The 19,919-nt window shown below is 41.9% G+C and overlaps 1 protein-coding gene across 9 annotated transcripts; it reads right to left on the bottom strand.

Moving 5' to 3' along the window:
* Positions 1–394: 394 nt before the first annotated feature.
* Positions 395–18,835, bottom strand: HNRNPA3 (heterogeneous nuclear ribonucleoprotein A3). 9 transcript variants are annotated; one of them, XR_006164502.1, is made up of 14 exons: positions 18,706–18,835; positions 14,592–14,703; positions 14,097–14,120; positions 9,994–10,116; positions 9,759–9,905; positions 9,466–9,676; positions 9,200–9,289; positions 9,031–9,123; positions 8,831–8,911; positions 7,580–7,726; positions 6,595–6,720; positions 6,436–6,507; positions 1,747–3,361; positions 395–1,024 (listed from the first exon to the last, which is right to left on the bottom strand). XR_006164502.1 is itself a non-coding variant. In XM_042808577.1 (13 exons), the coding sequence occupies exons 2-12, from the start codon at positions 14,655–14,657 to the stop codon at positions 6,455–6,457; spliced, it is 1,161 nt and encodes a 386-aa protein (XP_042664511.1). In that variant the 5' UTR covers positions 14,658–14,703; positions 18,706–18,835; the 3' UTR covers positions 395–3,361; positions 6,436–6,454. The 9 variants fall into 9 exon arrangements, 6 of the variants coding, with proteins under 6 accessions (XP_042664511.1, XP_042664510.1, XP_042639639.1 ...); XR_006164503.1 differs by having other exon boundaries at positions 395–1,863; positions 3,290–3,361; XR_006164504.1 differs by having other exon boundaries at positions 3,290–3,361.
* Between the last annotated feature and the right edge of the window lie 1,084 nt (positions 18,836–19,919).

Raw genomic sequence — 19,919 nt, 5'->3', positions numbered from 1 at the left:
CAGTAAACCCCTGCCCTCCACTTCAATTTGTTCCTTATTTTAGCACTAATGCAAAAGCCAAAGGCAAATAGCATCCTTGCAGCCTTTGCAGGGGTCATTGTATTTGTACCACCCACACGTCTAAAACCTAATACAGGGACACTTATTCCATTACCAAGACAAAAAGAGCAACAACAAAAACCCTGCAGTTAATGCAGAAGCCCTGTTTGAATTCCACCAGGCAAAGAATCAGTCTGAAGTAACTCAGGCCACGACCACTTGCATTCAGTTTAAACCAGTGCTTTTCACATCGCGAACACAGTGAATGTCACACTCGCATTGAAACACCCAACATCATTAAGAAAAAAATATTCCACATTAGCTTATTTTGGTATATATATGTGAAAACATCAGATTGCAGACTATATCCTTCATTTTATTATTGTTACTGAGATACAGAGCATGTTCCCAAGCCTGAAAGTGACTAGTGACATGGCCAAGCCTAGTACACCACAATGCTGAACACATACACTGAAAAATCTCCACATGGAGACCCTTTATTTCTTGATCAAAACATGCAGTTTTAAAACTACTGAAGCTGCGGAGCTGGGCTGAACCAAGGTTTTCTGACTTGCAGTCCCAAGTTGGAAAGCTGATCCTGTAACTCAGTGTGTTGCAATGATTTAAGACAGCTTTATGTTCCTCACAGCACTAAAAAAAGGTGATGGCAACGCATTTTCGATCGGAAGTCATTTGACAATATACACTTTATTCTGATACAAAATTGAAATATTTTAACAAATTTCAATCCATTATGGACTATACTGAAATTTTAAATTTCCATGCTATTTTTAAACTCGCTTAACCACAAGTTCTAAGATTTCAGCACACTAGCACCATTGATCTTGAAGTCTTTGCCAGTTATTATATTATTCTTTCCAATCTTGCGATATTATCTTCTACATGAAGACCCATTTTTTCTTCTACGGAGATACTTGGATTACTTTAGTTCAGGAAAAAGCTAATCATATATAGAGATGTCAACCTGTAGCACCCACAGCAGAAAAAGAATCATCCATCAGATATCTGATTTTTAGTGTTACTCAAGATCTTTCACGCTGCACACAATTTAAGATACAAGCACTTGTCAGAGACCACAGACTGATAGGACTGTGAACACTCCACTGCAGCAGTGCAGACAGTATATGAAAACACGTTCATGTTTTAAACACAGGAACCAAAGACAGCAAGTCAGTACATCACACAATCAACGCTTCAAAATCTAGCATTCCCCTTCCCACCTCAGAATTTAAAGGATATCAAAGTTAAGATGATGTGATTAGTTTCAGTGTTCTCTAATCACAAAACACTTACAACATCTGCACCAGCCCGGGCCGCTTTTGGGGAAATACATTTTTGCTGCCCGGAAGTACCATTTGCTTTTAGATTAGCGCACAGGTTTAGGTATCAAACTTTGGTAGAACTGCAGCTTAGGGACCAACGCTTCATTAACTTCACATCTTTACACCTCCGTCTCCATTTATGGCTGCTACTTTCAAGAGCAGCCGCTATATAAAAGCCCAGCCATGAAACAATATTCTTAACTCTTGGAAGTGCCTCGAACATACACTTGGCCAAGTACTCCTTAAGGATGTGTTTATCTTTGACAAGGTTTATTTCTCAACAAATTGGGGTATGAAAAATTGAAATTAAGCAAATTACTCTAGCGTGTGTTATAAATCCAAGTGAGAAAATAACAGTGACTACCTAGTTCTGTAAGTGGTGCAGGAAGACCCCTCTGTCCAGAGCACGGAACGAGCCGGCAGCAACGCAGAGTGCTCGGGTGCTGAGGAAAGGTACGCGTTGTGTGCTCTGTACACAGGCCTAGCAACGGGATGCAAACCAGGAAGTTTTTATTGAAACACTTTCAGTGCTGTACTGGTAAAAAACCGTAACGCTCCCTCTCCCCCCGAGGACAGCAGCACTTGCCCTCACCAGAGCAATCCTGAGACCCCCGCGTGCCCTCCCCGTTACCTGTTGCTACGCACTGACGCCCAGGCGAGCTCACAAGGCAGCTCTGCCCAGCGGAGGAAAAGCGAAGGTTTTCCACCTTCCAGTGTAAGAAAACAAGCCTGTCACCGCGGCAACGAGCTGCCTGGCATACTACACGGAGGGGAGGCCGCGACTTTACTGCAGCGGTTGCTAATTTTGGCTCAAACCTGGCTAAGCAAAAACGTTTATCAATGCTTTTGAAAAATACACAGTCATTGTGAGATTTGCATTGAGTAGCTCCCAGTTATATGAAAATCTCAGCGTTACCACTGTAAATTACTTCCAAGTTAATTTTTAACTGTACATTACAAGGCCAAGAGTTTGCTTTCCGGATGTCTACAGGCAGCAGGTAACAAGTTGAAATACTTGAATCAGCCTGTGAACATGCTGAAGCCCCGGGTTAAACTGAAACACACAGGTTCCATTTGACTTTATTTTCTGAGTAACTGAAACATAACCAACACTAAAATAGAAACTGACTTCACCAGAATAATGCAGACCCAGAAATGTATTGTTAAATTTAAACGGGTACTAGGCTATTATATAAAAGGAGTTAAAAATAACCCGGACCTGTAACAAGCAGAGAGGCAGAAAAGTAAATACATGTTCCAAGAGTTAAGAACTGAGGTGCACAAAAGCAGATGCCCATGAAAAGTTCTTTTATTGCCATTCATCTGTCCAAGCCCTGCCGTGCCTTCAGCTGGGTATCGCGCGACAGTATTGGCCTCCACTAAACGACCCTGCCTGGAAGCACCGAAAACCTGAAAGGGAGCTCTTCGATTTGTACAGATAAATACAAACCCACCTGGTAAGCCAAGATTCATTTATTAGGAGGGAAATTGCTGCTCTAACCAATGCAAAGTGCCTTTACAAAACTACTGCAGCAGCGGAGCACCCACGACTGAGGAGCGTGAGGAACCGCTTCGGTGTCTTCACCCTCTGGGTTTCTGTCAGGAGTCTCTATTACAAGGTAACGAAGAATTTCTCCACCCACGCCCCACCCCCCACCCCGTACACTCCCCCCAGAGCACCCATTTCAAAACATTCATTATTTTTGTCTTGTTGATCTCAGACACACAAAAGATTCTGGAACAGCAACTATGCCAGCAAGCACCCCTCACCCAGAACAGAACCACTGGAGGACGTATGCTGGAATACTTGCTCCTTAAGGCTTTCCCTGATACTAAAAGGCTGACAAAGGAAAGCCTAGGAGGAAATAACAGTTAAAACATGTTTGACTATACGCTACAGATCTTACCCAGTCAGAAACCTTCAACTGAAGATGTGCAAGACATTCCCCATTTTGTCAAGCAGCAGCTTCTCATTCAACCTGAAAATTAAAGACATTACTCTTACCTTGTTTAAAAACCTCCCGCTACTCTTTATAATTCATGAAAAATTTTAAAGGCAAACCTTACCTATGCTCATTGCCCTTCCTTTCAGGTCTAAATGCTAGACCTATCGATTTTGAGTCAACTCAAGTAGCTATCACTCAAGGAGGTTCCAAAAGGTGAAGAACTCTTGCTAGACTTTCTTCGATATTTCAGCTGTGACAAGCAGATTTAACTAGCCTTTGGAAAGCTGCTCACTATCAGCACAGAATCTTATGCCTTCACTTTTCTGGAAGTTGAAGCTGTTGCTCCTGCTGCCTTGTCATTCTTTAATTAGGCTGACTTCTCCATACTCAATAGGCTGCTGAAGTCCTGTCTTACGAGTCTCCTTAGCAGAGTATGGATCAGAGAAGTACATCCTAGATTCTTTAAAGCTGGTTAAGCACTGTCCTCACGGCTCACACTTTTCCACGTCACAGACAACAGCTAAGCTACCCCACCCACCTACACAGCCGTCACTTACATCCATCTCTTAAAAGGTTGCATACAGATCTTGTTCATAAAGTTTATTATGACACTATTGTTCAAAGTTAACATTGTTGTCACAGTACAGCTACAAGAGGCCCTGTTAAAAAGAACACTGTCAATACATTCTAAAAAAATTTAGAAATACCAGATCAATCGTCAGAAGGGACATCACCCCCATCCTCCAGTCGTCCCTGCAATCAGATGCAGGCCCAGGTACAAGTCTACACATCTTCTAAGCATAGTAACGTACAAAGCAAGTCGGTGGTTACGTGGGTCACTCCCTAGTGAGTCGTGTTTTAGTTTCCAATGTTTGCAAACTCCAAAGTGGGTTGTTTAAAAAACGCCTTTATTGAAATACAGCCTCCTCCCCACCCCGAGCCCAAATTAACGTGTACAACAACAGAAGCGTTCACTAAATCACCAATTCTTGCTTTCACTTTAGAGATACTTTAAACTCCACAGAAAAGAATAAGCAGACTTTGAAATCCAGTTTGGAGGCTACCATCTTGACACCGGTTCCTTGTTTTAGTGTACTGCAGTCTAAATACACTCCAATAACAGTGTTTAAATAACATTGTTTAATTTTTTCAAACAACACACTCATTTGTCTACTACTTCTTAAAATGGTAATTCATTATTAATAGGACTGATTATTCCTTGAGCCATTTCATACCTCTTTGCAGATTCATTCCTACACTGGAATCGCATTTACCTTATACTGCACAATGACCCAGAAGTGGAACGGGTGTGAATAATTCCAATACCATATTGTCAAGTGTCTGAGCATTTCTTCTATTGACTGGGTCCCTACTCTTCTGAGTCTGAATTGACAGAAAGCACTGTCCTGGCAACAGTCGAGAGAATTCACATCAAAATCGGATGAGAAAAGGACAGACTGCAGTGCCTTAATTTGGAGGTCAGAAGTGAGAATGAAGTACAATTTCTAGCCACATGTGCTGGTAAGATTTGCTACTCCAGTGCACCAAATCCAATCGTAACGCGCTATCATTCTACCTGTGGAAACCCGAGACTGTGCCCTCCTACCATGTGGGAAGTGGTTCTAGTCAGTAAAGCACAGCTAGATCGTGTGTTTTGTTTTGTGTTCGAGCTCTCAGCTGAGTGCAGACATTCGCAAGGGAAAGAACTTGAGAACTATGCTACTTTGAGCCCATCGTGCTGGGGCTTTTGGAACGCGTTACCTGGGACTGTCAGTGATTACACCTGTGCTACCCTTGGCTCCCAGTCAGAAGAATGTGTCCAGAAAATTGCCTAGGGTGCATGCAAGAAAGTATATAGCCATTAAGTCATGGAGGAACACACCTATTACTCTCACTATGACGCCTCATTTAATTGAAACAGCGCAGTCTGGTGTGAGGGGGAGGGAAATGGGGACGAAGGAAGGGGATGAAAATTCCAAGCCACCCTCCCCAAAGTATAGTTTTATTGAAACAGAGTCATTGTATATCCCAAGGAAACAGGCACTTGATTCCCCCCCACCTTAACTTCTCGGGGATTACAATAAATATAAAGGTAAAAAGCAAGTTTCTTTTTCTCTTCACCCAAGACTTTAGCAACTGCAGTTATCCCTTATACATCTCAAATGAGACGGGAGACAGCTTTAATGTGTCTAAAGTTGGTCTTGTTAAAATATTTATCATGCCTTATTTTCTTGAAGCGCTAGTACTAATACAGAACTACAAATTAAAAAAATATGCACAAACCAAAAAGTAATTTGAAGTTTTCATTAAGGTAAAGCTTAGTTCTATAATTCACAAACACTAATTTGAGTAACTCAATCCTAGTTATACATCTAAACAAACTATAATGCAACATACAGATGTTTTCCCTCTGTATGCCTATGTAACTCATGTCAGTGACAGTTACATATATACACTGAGACTAGACCCCTTAAGACTGCAAATCAATAGGTGTTTCTATTGTTAAGTTTAAATTAATACAAAATAGTAATTGAGAAATGCATTAATCCTCTCTAGTAACTAACAAGGAAACACCCTAAACTACATTTTATTTCTGTTATAGAGTTCTCTGTACTAAATGTGGAAAAACTGAACTACACAAATATTGAAAAGTTAAAAATTCCTTAATTTGTTTATTCCTGGTACCACTACCACAATTTACAGGGCAATATACCTGATGTAATGGGAAAATAAAAAGAAAAAAGAAAGACAAAGCTACAACAGATAAAGACCTCAGGAATGTACATCTAATCGACACTACATTGCATTAATCAATAGCTGCACTTTTTGCAAACTGTGGCTATGACAGTCCTGAACAAGAAGGGTTTCCTGTTTAAGCTGCAGTAACTTTTCTGACTATGGATCATCGTTCCTTCTGTGGCAGATTTTACAGTTCCTCTAATGCATTTGGGACGACTGTCTCAAAGTAACCTGCAGCTTTCCTGACAACTCCTCGCTCTCTCTCCTGCTAAGAACTGTAGCCTGTTGAATACAGGATAAGAAAATTATTACTCTCAGTGAACAGTTGTACATTATTAATCATAATTATAAATATGCATTACACCTACCCTTTTCCTGGTAGCAATTTTAGAATCTTCTACCACCATAGCCCCCACTTCCACTTCCAGATCCATAACCACCTACAAAAAACAGGGTGTATATTGAAATACAAGAATAACAAGAAATTGGAACCCCCACAAATACTTTCTGTACAAAATTACATTTACCACCATAGGGACTGCCTGAACTTCTGCCACCAAAGCTGCCACCACCTTTCATGGGACCATAGTTAGACTGCTGTTGTCCACTGTAATTGCCAAAATCATTGTAGTTTCCACTCCCACCATAATTACCTGAAACAAATAAAGATTTATAAAGCCACTTTTGCTCAACACGTAGAGTGTTGAACAGCTGCCAGAATGACATCCAATGTAAATGTAAATTGTTTAAAACCATTTAAAATAGAATTGCAAGCATTTTGCATGCTACCTCTGCTCACAACACATGAATGACAGGAGACCCTTAGCATTCTCAAGATCAGAAACTGGTATTTCATTGAAGATGAAAAACATCACATGACATTAGGAAGTGTATATAGATTTAAGTAGGCAATTTGAAGTTAGTAGAATACGCCAAATTTAATGCCTCCAAACTCAGAGAAGCACATGAGTCTCACTGTCATTCTTCCACTGCCCAACACTTTGCATGTGTGACCGTAACATAAATTACATACAATTTATTTGCTCCAAAAAGTGATGGAAGTGTAACAGGCACACTGAATATACACATCAGAGGGTGAAATAAAGTACGCAGCAGATTTTGCAGCTTAACTCCCCAAACTTGGGGCAAAGAATTAAAAAGCTTACATAAACTTAGATATCTAGTCCTCACAAAGGAAGATGTGATCTACATGATGTGAACTGGTACCTGATGGCAACAGCATACTGCAAATGGTTAAAAGCTTCAAATTTCTCCTACTCTACCTCCACATACAGATTTATAGCCACTGCTTTTTGAAAAACAAGTTCCAGGCAAAACAGTGTTGTATAGCCTACCAAAGCTGAACCAAATGGAAAACAACTTTCCTTACGCAACGCAGTGTTCTACACTGGGACCTGATGGTACAACTCATTTCATGCAGTATCATACTTCGGGCATTGTACAACTCAGACCTGCCTAAATGTGGATGTCCAGTTAAAGCTGGCATCTTACCACCACCAAAATTTCCTCCTTCATTGTAGCCATCATATCCTCCTCCACCACCTCCATATCCACCACCTGGGTTTCCATATCCTGGTCCTCCACCACCACCATAACCTCCTCTGCTGCCATAGCCAGGACCACCTCCATAGTTGCCACCTGTGGATAAAGAGTAGTCAAACTAAACACACCAAAGCTAAATAGTCGTAAGGAAAGGTCCATTTAACAAAAAAATCCCCAACAAAAACACACAATAAAAATGTCCCTCAATGTTTTCCCTGTATTATATTCACTGTGGTTGCATCTTTTGTCTAAACTCTTTAATCCAAACAAAAAAAAAAATACCATTAATTCATGTATACTCCTCAAGCATGATACTTGTAAGTTTATGCTAGCTCACAGAAATACATAGACATGGTGCTACCACCACCAGCTGTTACAGGTAATAACTGCCTCTTTACACAAATGGCTTTATCAATACTGTGTATCATCCTCTATTCCTCAACTGAAATGATTTAAGTAGGCAAAGCCCTCAAAAGAATTCTGGTTTAGTTTTTATTTAGACATACAGCTTTATTTATTTACATGTGTGTCTAAGCGACTGGACATTCTTTTTTTCTAATCATTATGTTAATAAGTGTATCTAGAAGACTTTGTATTCTAGATGTTGATCCTGTCTCCAACATTTTGATGGAGCAGTTCCAAACTGTGAAATAATTCCAAAATAATTCCAAGGAACTCAACACCACTACATACATCTGCTTATGGGATCAGGACATAAGTAACTACATACTACTTCCTGGATTTCTGCTCCCCCCCAGAATGCTACTTCCACAGCCACTTGGTAATCTCCACAGTTCTCTTCAGATGAAGTTTGGACACTCAAACTTTATCATGAAAAAAGATACTACTGAGCCATGAAAAGTCTTACAGTTGATTGAGAAGATTTCTAGTATGTTAGTTGGTCACTGCTTTATTAAGTTTTAGTCATCTCAACTGACACCCGAATCTTTACTTAGTTCTTCATAATCATGAACAGCTGCTGCATGAGCTCATGACATGAAATTATTTAAAGGGTAAATAAAGAGTATGTTTTTTCCACCCATCATTTTGTAGGGAAAACAAAAAACCTTTAACTCTTCACAGCTCTGCAGTGCAGAAAACATCACTAAAGCAGATATCATTTCCAAGGTGAAGGCAAGACTTACAGCTGGTTATAAAGTGGGGGGGAGGGGGAGGAGGGAAAGGGAACAATACACTTACCATCACCAAATCCATTGTATCCGTCACCACCCCCAAAGCTTCCTCTGCTCCCACCACCGCCACCACCACCCCCATAGCCTCCTGGAACACAGAACAGATGAGAACGTTTTCCTGAACACACGTGTTAAGTGCTTAAGCCAATCACACAGGAAATAAAAAAACCAGACATCACATTCTATAAAAACATTCCAGTCATTTACCTCTTCCACCGAAGTTTCCTCCTCGGCCAAAGTTCCCTCCACCACCTCCGAAGTTTCCACGACCCATGAAGTTGCCTGAGCCACCACCACGACCTACAAAATATTTTACTTCAATTACATTCATTGAAAACCAGTTACATAAAATAACCATGCACAACTCCAAACTCACCTCTCTGAGAGCTAGCAGTCTGCATCTCTTGTTTTGAGAGTGCTTTTTTCACTTCACAGTTATGTCCATTTATTGTATGATATTTCTGAACTAGAGAAAATTGTGAAAGAGAAAAGAGTTAGAAAAATCAAATTACCAAAATCAATATGCTGTAAAGCTCTCAACAGAAAGCTACTGTAAGGGATGACCATACTTTTAATTGCTGTTCTGAAATCTAACGTTACACTTTTATCCTGTAAGTCATTTCTCACTAAAGAGTTACATACCAACAATTTTATCAACTGTATCATGATCATCGAAAGTTACAAAAGCAAAGCCTCTTTTCTTTCCGCTTTGCCTGTCTTCCATGACTTCTATGGTTTCAATCTTGCCATATTTTTCAAAGTACTCCCTCAAGTTATATTCTTCTGTATCTTCTTTAATTCCACCAACAAATATTTTCTTTACTGTGAGATGTGCTCCAGGCTTTACAGAATCCTACAATGGCAAAAATGACATTCAGTATTTTAAATTATTAGGCAAATATTAGGAAATAAGGTTAACCGAAACACTAACTTACCTCCCTTGAAACTGCTCTCTTTGGTTCAACCACGCGTCCATCAACCTTATGTGGTCGAGCACTCATGGCAGCATCCACCTCCTCCACACAAGAGTAAGTCACAAAGCCGAAGCCTCTGGAACGTTTTGTTTGTGGGTCTCTCATCACCTGCAAAAACAGGGGGTACTCTGCATTTCTGTACTAGATTAAGTACCTATATTCTTTCAAAAGCACAAACTAATATTTGACACTTTACCACACAGTCCGTGAGCGTGCCCCATTTTTCAAAGTGCTCTCTCAAGCTGTCATCTGTTGTTTCAAAGCTCAGACCTCCAATGAACAGCTTTCTCAACTGCTCTGGCTCCTTTGGCTCATGGCCCTACAAAATCAAAAATCAAAAATGTATTTTTAATACAAACTACAGTTAAAATTTCACAGAATTACTAAAAATTATCTGTGTACATTATAACAAATAGGTGAAATACATAAAAACAATGACTTCTAATGGGTTTAAACAGCACCATAGCAAACATTTAATGAGGTGTGATTTTAATTAAAACACTAACTAACTAACAACTTAAGAGCGCTCAAATGCAAACAACTGTAAAGAGATTTCAATATACTAGATAATTTGGTTGCTCTCAACTCCTCCGGAAGTTCATTTTATGTCCATCTTATGTTCGAGTTGCATATTGCTCTGTAGGGATTTGCAGTGAAGCACTGCTAGGTAAAGGGAAGTTCAAACAGTATACAAGGAAAAAAGTTACTGTCAAAATTGAGTGTCTAGTCTTTCGGGATATCCATTTTGAAAGGTTATTTTTATGCATTCTGAAAATATTTATCAATTCTCAATTCCTTAAAATTGTACATTTTATGCTCAGATAATTTTATAAGTGGAGTTAATGCAATCAAGAAAATAGAAGTACATATATGGTTTTCACTGTTATGGGAAACACCTCTCAAATGTTAATCACCATGAACTTAAATCTTACAGATAAAAAAAAAAGTCTTGAATAATGACTCATCAATGACCAGTAGCTGGTACGATTAGTGGAAAAAGACTAGTACCTTAACAAGCACCATAAAACAAGCAAGTTTAATTGAAGCTCTTGACAGTATCACCTATATATGACCAACCACGGTTTAAAATGTGCTAATTATCAGAGGCCAGTTTTCTATATCATGATTAAAGTGGGCTTACAAAGTGCATTAGTGTTTCCGCTCTCTTTCATTGTTGCACTTTTTAGACATGGAATATCCCCATACATTTGACAGGAGTTTAAGAAAAATTATTTTACAACTTTCTCCCATCCCCAAGACAGAAAAGTCTTATAAAAAGCAACCAGATTAAAATCTTATTTGGCAAGCTGGTACTTTTGTGCATATAAAAAACTCCACGAGGTGCTGGTCAGCTATGCTGCTGGCTAGCTATGCTGCATATGACTTCAACTCTGCAGCATGAATGCATAACAGGCTTCACTGTTTCTGCTGCAGTGGGTTAACCTAAGCTAGATGCAGCATTAGCCTGAGAGCTAAACTACATAAAACCAGCCACAGAATTCTACATTTAGATGTCTTGCTTCAAACCTGAAGATAAAGTGCTTTAACCTCTGCCACAGTTTAAATAAAGGGAGCAGTAGTGCTGGGGTTGGTCAGAGGAATGTACATCCCTTTGAGTGCAACTCAACCACCCTAAAGAGCAATGAATATTGTGAAATAATAAATGGCAAAAGAGAATTTCTGAATTACATACTGCTTTAGGAAACCACTGGTTTATAATGTTCAGGTTCTACTACAGGAGACAATTTCCCAAGATTATGAAAAGCTGGCTGGGAAGTAAATCCCTGCCCTTACACCTGCTAAACTTAGCAAGAAAGAGCCCCAGCATTCTCAATAACAACCTTCTATTTATGTAACTTTGTTATTACAGGAACATTACATAAATGATTGACAGCCAATGGTCCCCTGACTATAAAGTAAACCTTCTTTTCTAGTCTTCTCAGTGGTCTGGACTACAGAATTATAAAAAACAAAACAAAACAAATGTCCCTTCTAACTATACGTAAACTTAAAATCTTATAGCATAACACACCTACTGTACAAAGAAACTGCTTTAGATTAAGTGAAATTCTGTTTTCTGTTGCTAATTGCATTTTTTTTTTTAAATCTACTGATACTACTTAATTTTTAGCTGGGTTATGTTCAAGTTGGGAACATTAAGTATGTCAGATTCCCCTATGCATATTAAAGGAAATTTATTATGAACTATTATAAACTGTAAAGTTTAGACTCCTCCAAACCCAAAAACTTACGTAAGGAAAAACCAGGCAAACTTTTTACAGTGCTCTGACACCCTTCAAGGTCATGGAGTTTTCTGCTGGCGACTCAGACTGCTTTTACCTTAAAAGAATGACCACAGAACTTCCCAGGTCACTCCATTTTATTATGTGCCCATGAACCGTCATTCTCATATGGGAGGAAAAACACTTCCTGTTACAGCTTCTCTCTTCTATTTGAGAGAAATTATTCTCAGGACACACCCACCTATATTATAGGAACTGTCCACAGAAATAAAAGGCAGTATTTCCTTTGGGAATTAGTTGGGTTTTTTCAGGCATTTTGTTCTCACTGGGGTTAATCATCTCTAGGGTTTTCAGAGTGCTGTTCTCTAACACACAAGATTTTGTTTCTCAGTCCTTCTGTTGCAAGCTAGGTTATAACCGCAGTCTGTCCTGGGCAGCAATCCTTGCACAACACATCTCTCCCTTCCTCACTAGTGTAACTACCACATGGCTTCAACAAGATCAGCAGACTCCCTCCCACTCAGCCGATACTGCAGGCCAGCACGCCATTTTGCAGCGCTCCTTTGAAGGGAGAGGGGGGAGGGAGGGGGAGAAGCAGCGGCAAGAACTCCCAGGCTGAATACAGACAGCAAGCTGGCAAGAAGCCTTTTTTTCCGCCCCTAGGCAGTTTAAGGGACTTCCCAAACATATCTATAGGCTCTGAGGTGGCGGGCAATTTTCCTTCCAGCCCTAACTAGCCACTTCCTCCCTCGAACCAAGGCCCTCCGCCTCACCGACCGCCGCCATTTTGTGAGCGATCTCGTCTCCTCCACCCACAATATGGAGCCGGCGGGGCGGGGCCGCGGGAAGGCGCGCGCGCAGCAGCCCCCGCCCCGCCGGCCGCGTCCCAGCGGCGCCACGGGAGGGCCCCGCCGACCCCGCCCAGCCCGGGAGCGGCGACGGGGGGCGGCCTGCACGGCGGCGGAGCATGCGGCTCCCTCGGGCCACCCTTTCTCCCCATTCAAGATCGAACTACTGGGCCCTACGTCCCACCTAACCCCCTCCCGTCAGCGTAAGCTGACAGTACCTCTCAGAATAAAAAAAAAAAAAACACAAAAACCCAACAACAACAACAAAAAAAACAACTAGCACACCCCCCGCCCAGAATTCCTGTAAAAATCCTAATCTTTGCAGAAATCCCGACCTCTTAACAGCGCTGCTGCAGACACACTGCCTTTATTCTGAGTTTGCTATAAACTTAACTTTCATGTGGCAAGGGTTTGGAATAATCAGCCTTTTGGGGTTGCAGTATATATGCCTAGACGATGTCTTTTCAGCTGGAGTCCTCCTGTGCATCACACTTCTACAAACACCATCAAGTGTCCACAAAATGCTGATACCACACCTACACTTATCTGCGGCTAAACCTGTAAATTGAGACTGCTCCACACCCCAGGCAGTCCAATCACGGACTGCCCTCTGAAACGCGAAAGCTTAGACACAACTGGGGCCTCACCAACTTTCTCTGTGAAACATTTTCTCTAGAAACTTAATAGCTTTTGAGTACATTCCAGGGCAAGCTACTTTTGTAAACTACAAGAGCTGATTTAGCAAACAGCAGAGTGACCCAGTTACATTCTATCCAAAGTCCAAAGCAGTGAGACAGTTGCAACATTCCTTCCAGAAGGACTTTACACACCATACTTCAATAGAAAATAACCACACACTACCAGATACATGCAATTCAACAATGTTTGTTCTCAATTCAGGCATATAGGCCCTCCCACATTGCAGTAGTATATCATTCCCGAAAAAGTAGGTTTGAACTAGCTAAAAATATTCAGGCACCCTGGAAAAGTAATGTTAGAAAGCAAACAAATCAAAATAAACAATCAGAAAATATCTCAGTTATAAGCTATATAAGCATATTTAATACCCTCCTGCTGATCTTAAAATTGAGTTTATTTTCTGGAGGATATTAAGACTTTTTCCCCCCCTCCCATTTCCACACCCTGCCCCAAAGTAACTAGCTCCCATCCTCCCAGAACAGCCCCAACATCTTCTCTATACTACGCACCTTATTCAGTCTACGGTATTTCTGCTAGAAGCAAAAGAAAACAGTTATTTTTACTTAGTACAGCCTCGCTTTCATTTGCAGTGACTATTAGGCAACCATTTTTTATTAAAACAAACAAGAGAGAACCTGTCTTCATTCCCACTAAAAACAGGATTTTGAATATAGGAAGGAATATCAAGTTCCTACTGATACTCTGAGGATGCATGAATTTCTTAAAAATTACTACACCTTGCTTTAATCACAAACATACATTTAATCAGTTTTGTTATAACAGAAAACTAAAAAAGCAAAAACTCCCCACTATGCTTAACACCCCACCCCTTAAAATTGTTAAGTAATACACTGCAATTTAAAGTTACTCTGCTAACATGGGGATGAAGAAGGTAGGAAAAAAAGCAATGAATTAATACATCAGATAGAAATAGTTAAGTTGGGTTTTTCAAAATCTTTGCCCCTTAAAGCTACCTTTTAAAATAAAAATCGCAATCCTCTCACCTGTGAGGATCGTCTTCCTTTCCTCTTGTAGTCTTCCACATCTCTCTCTTCCTTAAGAGCAGCCATTTTGGAAGGGTACTCTAACTCAGCCTTTCTTTTAGATCTAGGAAACCTAGAAAACAGGTTGGATAAGTCAGTACTTACCCCAATTCCTGTGAAGCAGGGCCTTTCTCTGGCTGCAGTGCACAGGTGTGGCTTTATAGGAGGAAATGGGAGAGGGGTGAAAGTGGAAAAAACGTAAGTATTTAAAAGGGTAGAGTAAAAATCCTCAGCCTATTCTGCTCACAATTAAGAGCCACAGAACGAACGTCTGCTATCAGTAAAGGTCTTTTTACAACTGTTGGAATAACTAGGTAGAAACTAATGCCAAAATCTGTAGAAAACAACCTATGTTGATTACAGTCTTACATAACTATCATGAATACAACTTGTACAGGGCAAACAAATTCTACCTTTGATACAGAAACCCACTATATAAATCAAATTATACTTCTGTAGATTTTAAACCCCCATTTTGCAGATACTGCTTATTAGAATTATCTTATGTGTATCCTACTGTCATCAGTGATCCAGCAGCCTGGAACACTAGAGGATGTGTTAAATGTTTTCTGTATTGAAAAATATTTTCCACTAACACCAGTGCAAGAATCCTTCACTGATTCCATTCTTGCAACATCAAAAATTTTAACAGTTGATCCTCAGCAATCTGTAGCACTAGTCATCTGCATGGGTTTTGCTTCCAAGTGATATATTCGCTTATTATCCTGTACTCTGTATTTATACACCTAATTTTTCACAATAAATGTTTTGTATCATTACAAAAAACAAGCATTTCACAAGATAAGCTTGATGAATGAATCCATATCTAATCATTCAAACCACCAAACAAAAAATTATCACATTCCTTTTAGTTTTTGTTATTTCAAGTTTTCGGAGATCATTAAGTTACTTATCTTATCTTGTCATGTTAGTAACTTTGGCTACAATTCACTACAACTTTGGATATTTCTTGAAACTTTATTACAGTAGCCAAAATACAATGCTGTCAACTAAATAACATGCTTCTGTAAAACTATACTTGTGCTGCATTGAAGTCATTGATACTTACAAGATTAGGTGTATTCTTGTGGGGTTTTTGTTTGTTTGGGTTGTGGGGGTTGTTTATAAGTTTTCTTTCTGCAAGTACTGCATAGGGAAAGGTAGGCAGATCTCTCTACTAATGACCAATATGCACTGTTATGTGGAAATTATTATTTAATGTATTTCTGTGTTAAAATCCAACTTTGAATTAAACTCAACTGTGAAATCATGAGTACCATGATTTAACACATTAACAATTGTAAAGGTTTTATGAAGTAATATCAAAGTGTTTGTATTATCTTCAGTTCCTCTCTACACAATGTTAAACCTGCTCTTGAATTCCTTTAACTCAAACAACAGTTTGACTTAAGAGGTATTAGGATACTAAGTGTTTCAACTGAGCTGTTAAATTCCTTAAGTCATGCAGGGGAGGTATGAAACAGAACATTAAGAATTCAAGGGCTTTTTTAAAAGTAGCTGTATGGGAAAATAAAACTTTGGGAATTGTTAGGGAGGAAGGGGATTAGCCTATTTAAATACTTTTTTAAAGTAATTAAAAGTATGCAATCCCTATCTGATTTTGTCACCTGCTTTCCCCAGTGAGGCTCCAGGCTGGCCAACATAAAGCTTTCAGGCACGATCTCTGCCACGATGGCCTCTGAAGGCCAAGATGGTAAAAGACAGTTGTCTCCTTGCTAATGTTCACCATCAGCTGAAGTGGAACACAGCCCTCTTCAGCCCATTCCTACCTTGCCTCATAGAAAGTTGTTTAAGAAAACCTGACAATTTTAGCTTTTTTTTTTTTTAATATTTAACACCAACAAAACACTATATTCAACTCTAAATAAAAATACTCAGAACAAGCTGAGTGAAACTAGCACTGAAACAGCTGTATAATGCAACTTAACCGAAAGTAGTCTCAGAACAAATCTGTTAGTTATGATGAGAAGAAAGTCACTAGAAGATGCTTCATTATTTAGAGAAGCTTACAATGCCACTGTTTATCTTTCTCAGAGACAAGAAGATAACAGAGGTGAAACAGTCATTCCCCAGATGGTAGTTTACCTGTCCATTCAGATCATACTATGGAGATGTACTGGTCATTTCTGTAAATAGCTAAAGTTGGACCTAATGTGCATACAGTATACTGTGCCAAACCTAATAGTTAAAAGCAACAAAACAATAGATTTTCAGCTCTACGTGTGGTGGCAGTTTAATCTCAACGCCAATAGGAACTTCTGCTGGGAAGAAAATAAGATATTAGCTTAATAACTTATGCGATGGGTTTCCAAGCTTTACTGAAGTATGTTCAAATGCTTTGAATCCATCATTCCTCCCAATTGTCCAACTATTCACCAACCATGAAGCAGCTAAAACAATTGCGTACATGGGAAAGTTATTTTTAGCCATTTTGTTAAGTGATCCAGTTTATTTTCTGCTTTTAATGTAGGAACAGAAACTAGTGTGATCTGTTAATTCCTGTTCTCAATTTTATAAGGTTTTAGCCTGCAATGGAGGGGGTCGAGACAAAAAAAAAAAAAGGCACCATATAAAAAATCTGGACCAGTTTTGCTCACTGTACTTTACTTGAAATACCTGAGCAAAAAACCTTAGGTTTTGAGGGGAAGAAAGAAAAGCAAGGGCGGGGGGAGGATGATATTATGATAGTATTTCCCTCCAGGTAGGGTGTGGATGATTGCCCAAGTCTGCATTTGATCTCGATTTCATTCAAGACAAGGAAAATTTTAACTAAGGTCTGTGCAAGACTGCTTCGCATTGCCCACCAGGCTCATGGCGGGATGCCACCGAATGTCGTGGCTCTTGTGCATGTGTGGCTGGAGGAAAGGAGAAAGGGAAGAGAAGCCAAGAGCTGTGCATTATGCTTTCCCCTACCTCCTCGGGTAGCAAAAGCTCGCTACACGTGCCAACTCCCCTTGGAAAGGGCGGGGGGGATATTAGGGAGGTGCTGCAACGTGTACCAGCATTCCTGAACGAGAAACAGCATACTAGACTAAACAGCCTTAGTGCTTTAAAGATCTGTTCCCAGGAAAATGAGCGGGAAAATAATATCCCTAGCGCACTACTCCGGGTAGCCTACGTGGGAGGCCAGAACAATGACACACACATGTGCGGGACTCGCTTCTCCCCACTCTCGCCCGAAGGCGCGCCTAAGCTTTTCGGTATCCCCCCTACGTTAGCAGAGGGGGCCTTTGCTACCCACAGCCCTGCCCCAAGCCTAGGGCCAGGCCTTCCCCACCCACCCTCCAAAGCGCAGCGAAATGGCGGCCGCAGCCGCTGTGCCCCAGGGGCCGCACAGCGGAAGCGCAGCCTCTGCCGCATCTTCTCTCTTCCTGCCAACGGCCGCCATTGCGGGCTAATGCGCCATGTCGCAGGGAAAAACCGGCCGGGAGCGTGGCAGAAACGCTGCAAGGAGGCGGCGGGCGCTGCGGGGCGGCAGCGGTAACAGCGAGGGGCACCATTAGTGCCGCCCACCCACCCCCAGCCTCCAGCCCGCCGCGCCCAGCGCTCCCCCCGCCCGCCCGGCGGCTCTGGCGGGGCGTTAAACCAGCTCGAACCTCCGCGGAGGGCGGGGCGGCCGCTTCACCTCCCCTTCCACCCTCGCCTCAGCTCAGCCTAGCGAGCCCCGCTCCCTCCACGCGGCGGGCAGTTACCTCCATTTTGTGACCAGGCTCGCCTCTTTCCCTACCAATATGGAGCCGAGAGGAAGAGGAGGGGGAGGGTAGAGGAGGGGGTCACGTGGCGGGAAGGCGGGCTCCGCGCATCGCGCGATAAGGCGGGGGGGGGGGGGGAGGGGGGGGATGGCAGCCGCGCGCGCGCGCGCCGTTACCGCTTTCTTCTCAGCGCTCGCCGCCGCCCTTCCCCCCGCCCGCCGCGCCGCGCCGCGAGCCCCGGGCCCCGCTGAGGCGGAGCGGCCCCTTCCCCACCGAGAGGGCGCGCAAAGGCGGGAGCGAGGGCAGCTGGGGAGGGGGAGGTGGGGGTAGGGTAGGATAGGAGAGAGAAGAGAAGATATAACCGTGCCAGCCTCCGGTTAAGCGCCTTCCCGCCCTCCGCCGTCCCACGCCGGCAGCTGGCCTAGCGCACGAACCGCCGCCCGCTGTGGGGGTGGCGGCGCCGGCGCGCAGCCGTGACTGGTGCGCAGCGGCCGGCACCGCCTCCCCGCTCCATGTAAGGCTGCCCCGCCGGCTCTGCGGCCTCCCCCCGCCACGGCTGCCCGCCCCTGCCTCCTGCCCAGGGCCCCGAGCGCAGCCCGCCGCTCGCAGGGCGGGACCTCGGCAGCCGGGGGGGCTGCTCTGCCCGAGGGGCGCCAGCGAAATGCCGCCCTTGAGAGAGGTTGTTGTTCAGGCGGGTGGGAGTACTTTGTAGGAAAGAGAAGGAAAGGTGGGCAATGTGACATTTGCAGAGGATTTCTGCAGAAGTATCAGGGTACACCTGAGGCTCTCAGGACCTTCTAAAAGAAGCTATTTGTCTCCGCATACTGTTTGTATCCTGGAGACGCTGCAAAGAGGCAACGAAAAGATTTGCTCTCCAGAGACTGTTTAGCACTCACCCTTTGAAAGTGCGGGTAGGTTAGCGTACTTCTGGTTGAATACCAAAAGAAATCCAAGCAATAAGTTTTACAAACCTATCCTCTTAAGCAGAGGTGTTGACTGTATCTTGTAATTGTGTTTATCATCATAAACTAACATAGAAATTTTAAAAGAAAGGGTCTTCTGCAAGACTAAAGCATAGTTAAGCACATACTTAACATTTTTTTCCTTATCGGTAAAATGACATCAGGAAAAAGAGCATTATAAAACCCTATTGTTAAAGTCAACGTTTCTTCAGGCTTGGTTATCTCCATCCTCTCACAGTACCAGTAGCTATTTCAGAATGATGACCTAACCTAGGCAGGAGGCATTGGCGCTTAGACCCTTTAAAAATATCTTTATGCTATATATAGGAGTAAACCAGTCAATGTGGTTTTGCTGAAAGGTTTGTAGGTGGGTTCCCCCCATATGAAATGCTTGACTGAAAGAGTTAGGAAGTTTAGTATTAGCTGCTAATCGAATTTCTTTATATCTTTACCTCGCAATTCCAGCAACAGCAACAATAAAAACAGAAAAGAGGAAAAGATAATCTTTGAGTTTCAGATTAGCATCTTTCATTTATGCAAGTGCCAAAACCTGTTTGATTTCTCTAACTAAAGAGAATTTTCCTATTAAGTAGAGAAATTCCCAATAGGTTTAC

The sequence above is a fragment of the Tyto alba genome, unplaced genomic scaffold (genome assembly GCF_018691265.1).
Source record: "Tyto alba isolate M040663 unplaced genomic scaffold, T.alba_DEE_v4.0 Super-Scaffold_7, whole genome shotgun sequence".
NCBI classification, from domain to species: domain Eukaryota; kingdom Metazoa; phylum Chordata; class Aves; order Strigiformes; family Tytonidae; genus Tyto; species Tyto alba.
The sequence above is the reverse complement of the archived record's forward strand: the minus strand, read 5'-3'. Positions and strand labels throughout refer to the sequence as shown.

What these genes read in the sequence shown, in the direction of transcription:
- HNRNPA3 (XM_042808577.1), bottom strand. Translation starts at nt 14,657, where the DNA reads ATGGCTGCTCTTAAGGAAGAGAGAGATGTGGAAGACTACAAGAGGAAA. An exon ending in AGGAAACTTCGGTGGAAGAG is followed by an intron (nt 8,912 to 9,030) that starts GTAAATGACTGG and finishes TCTGTGTTCCAG; the next exon opens with GAGGCTATGGGGGTGGTGGT. An exon ending in TTCAGGCAGTCCCTATGGTG is followed by an intron (nt 6,508 to 6,594) that starts GTAAATGTAATT and finishes TGTTTTTTGTAG; the next exon opens with GTGGTTATGGATCTGGAAGT.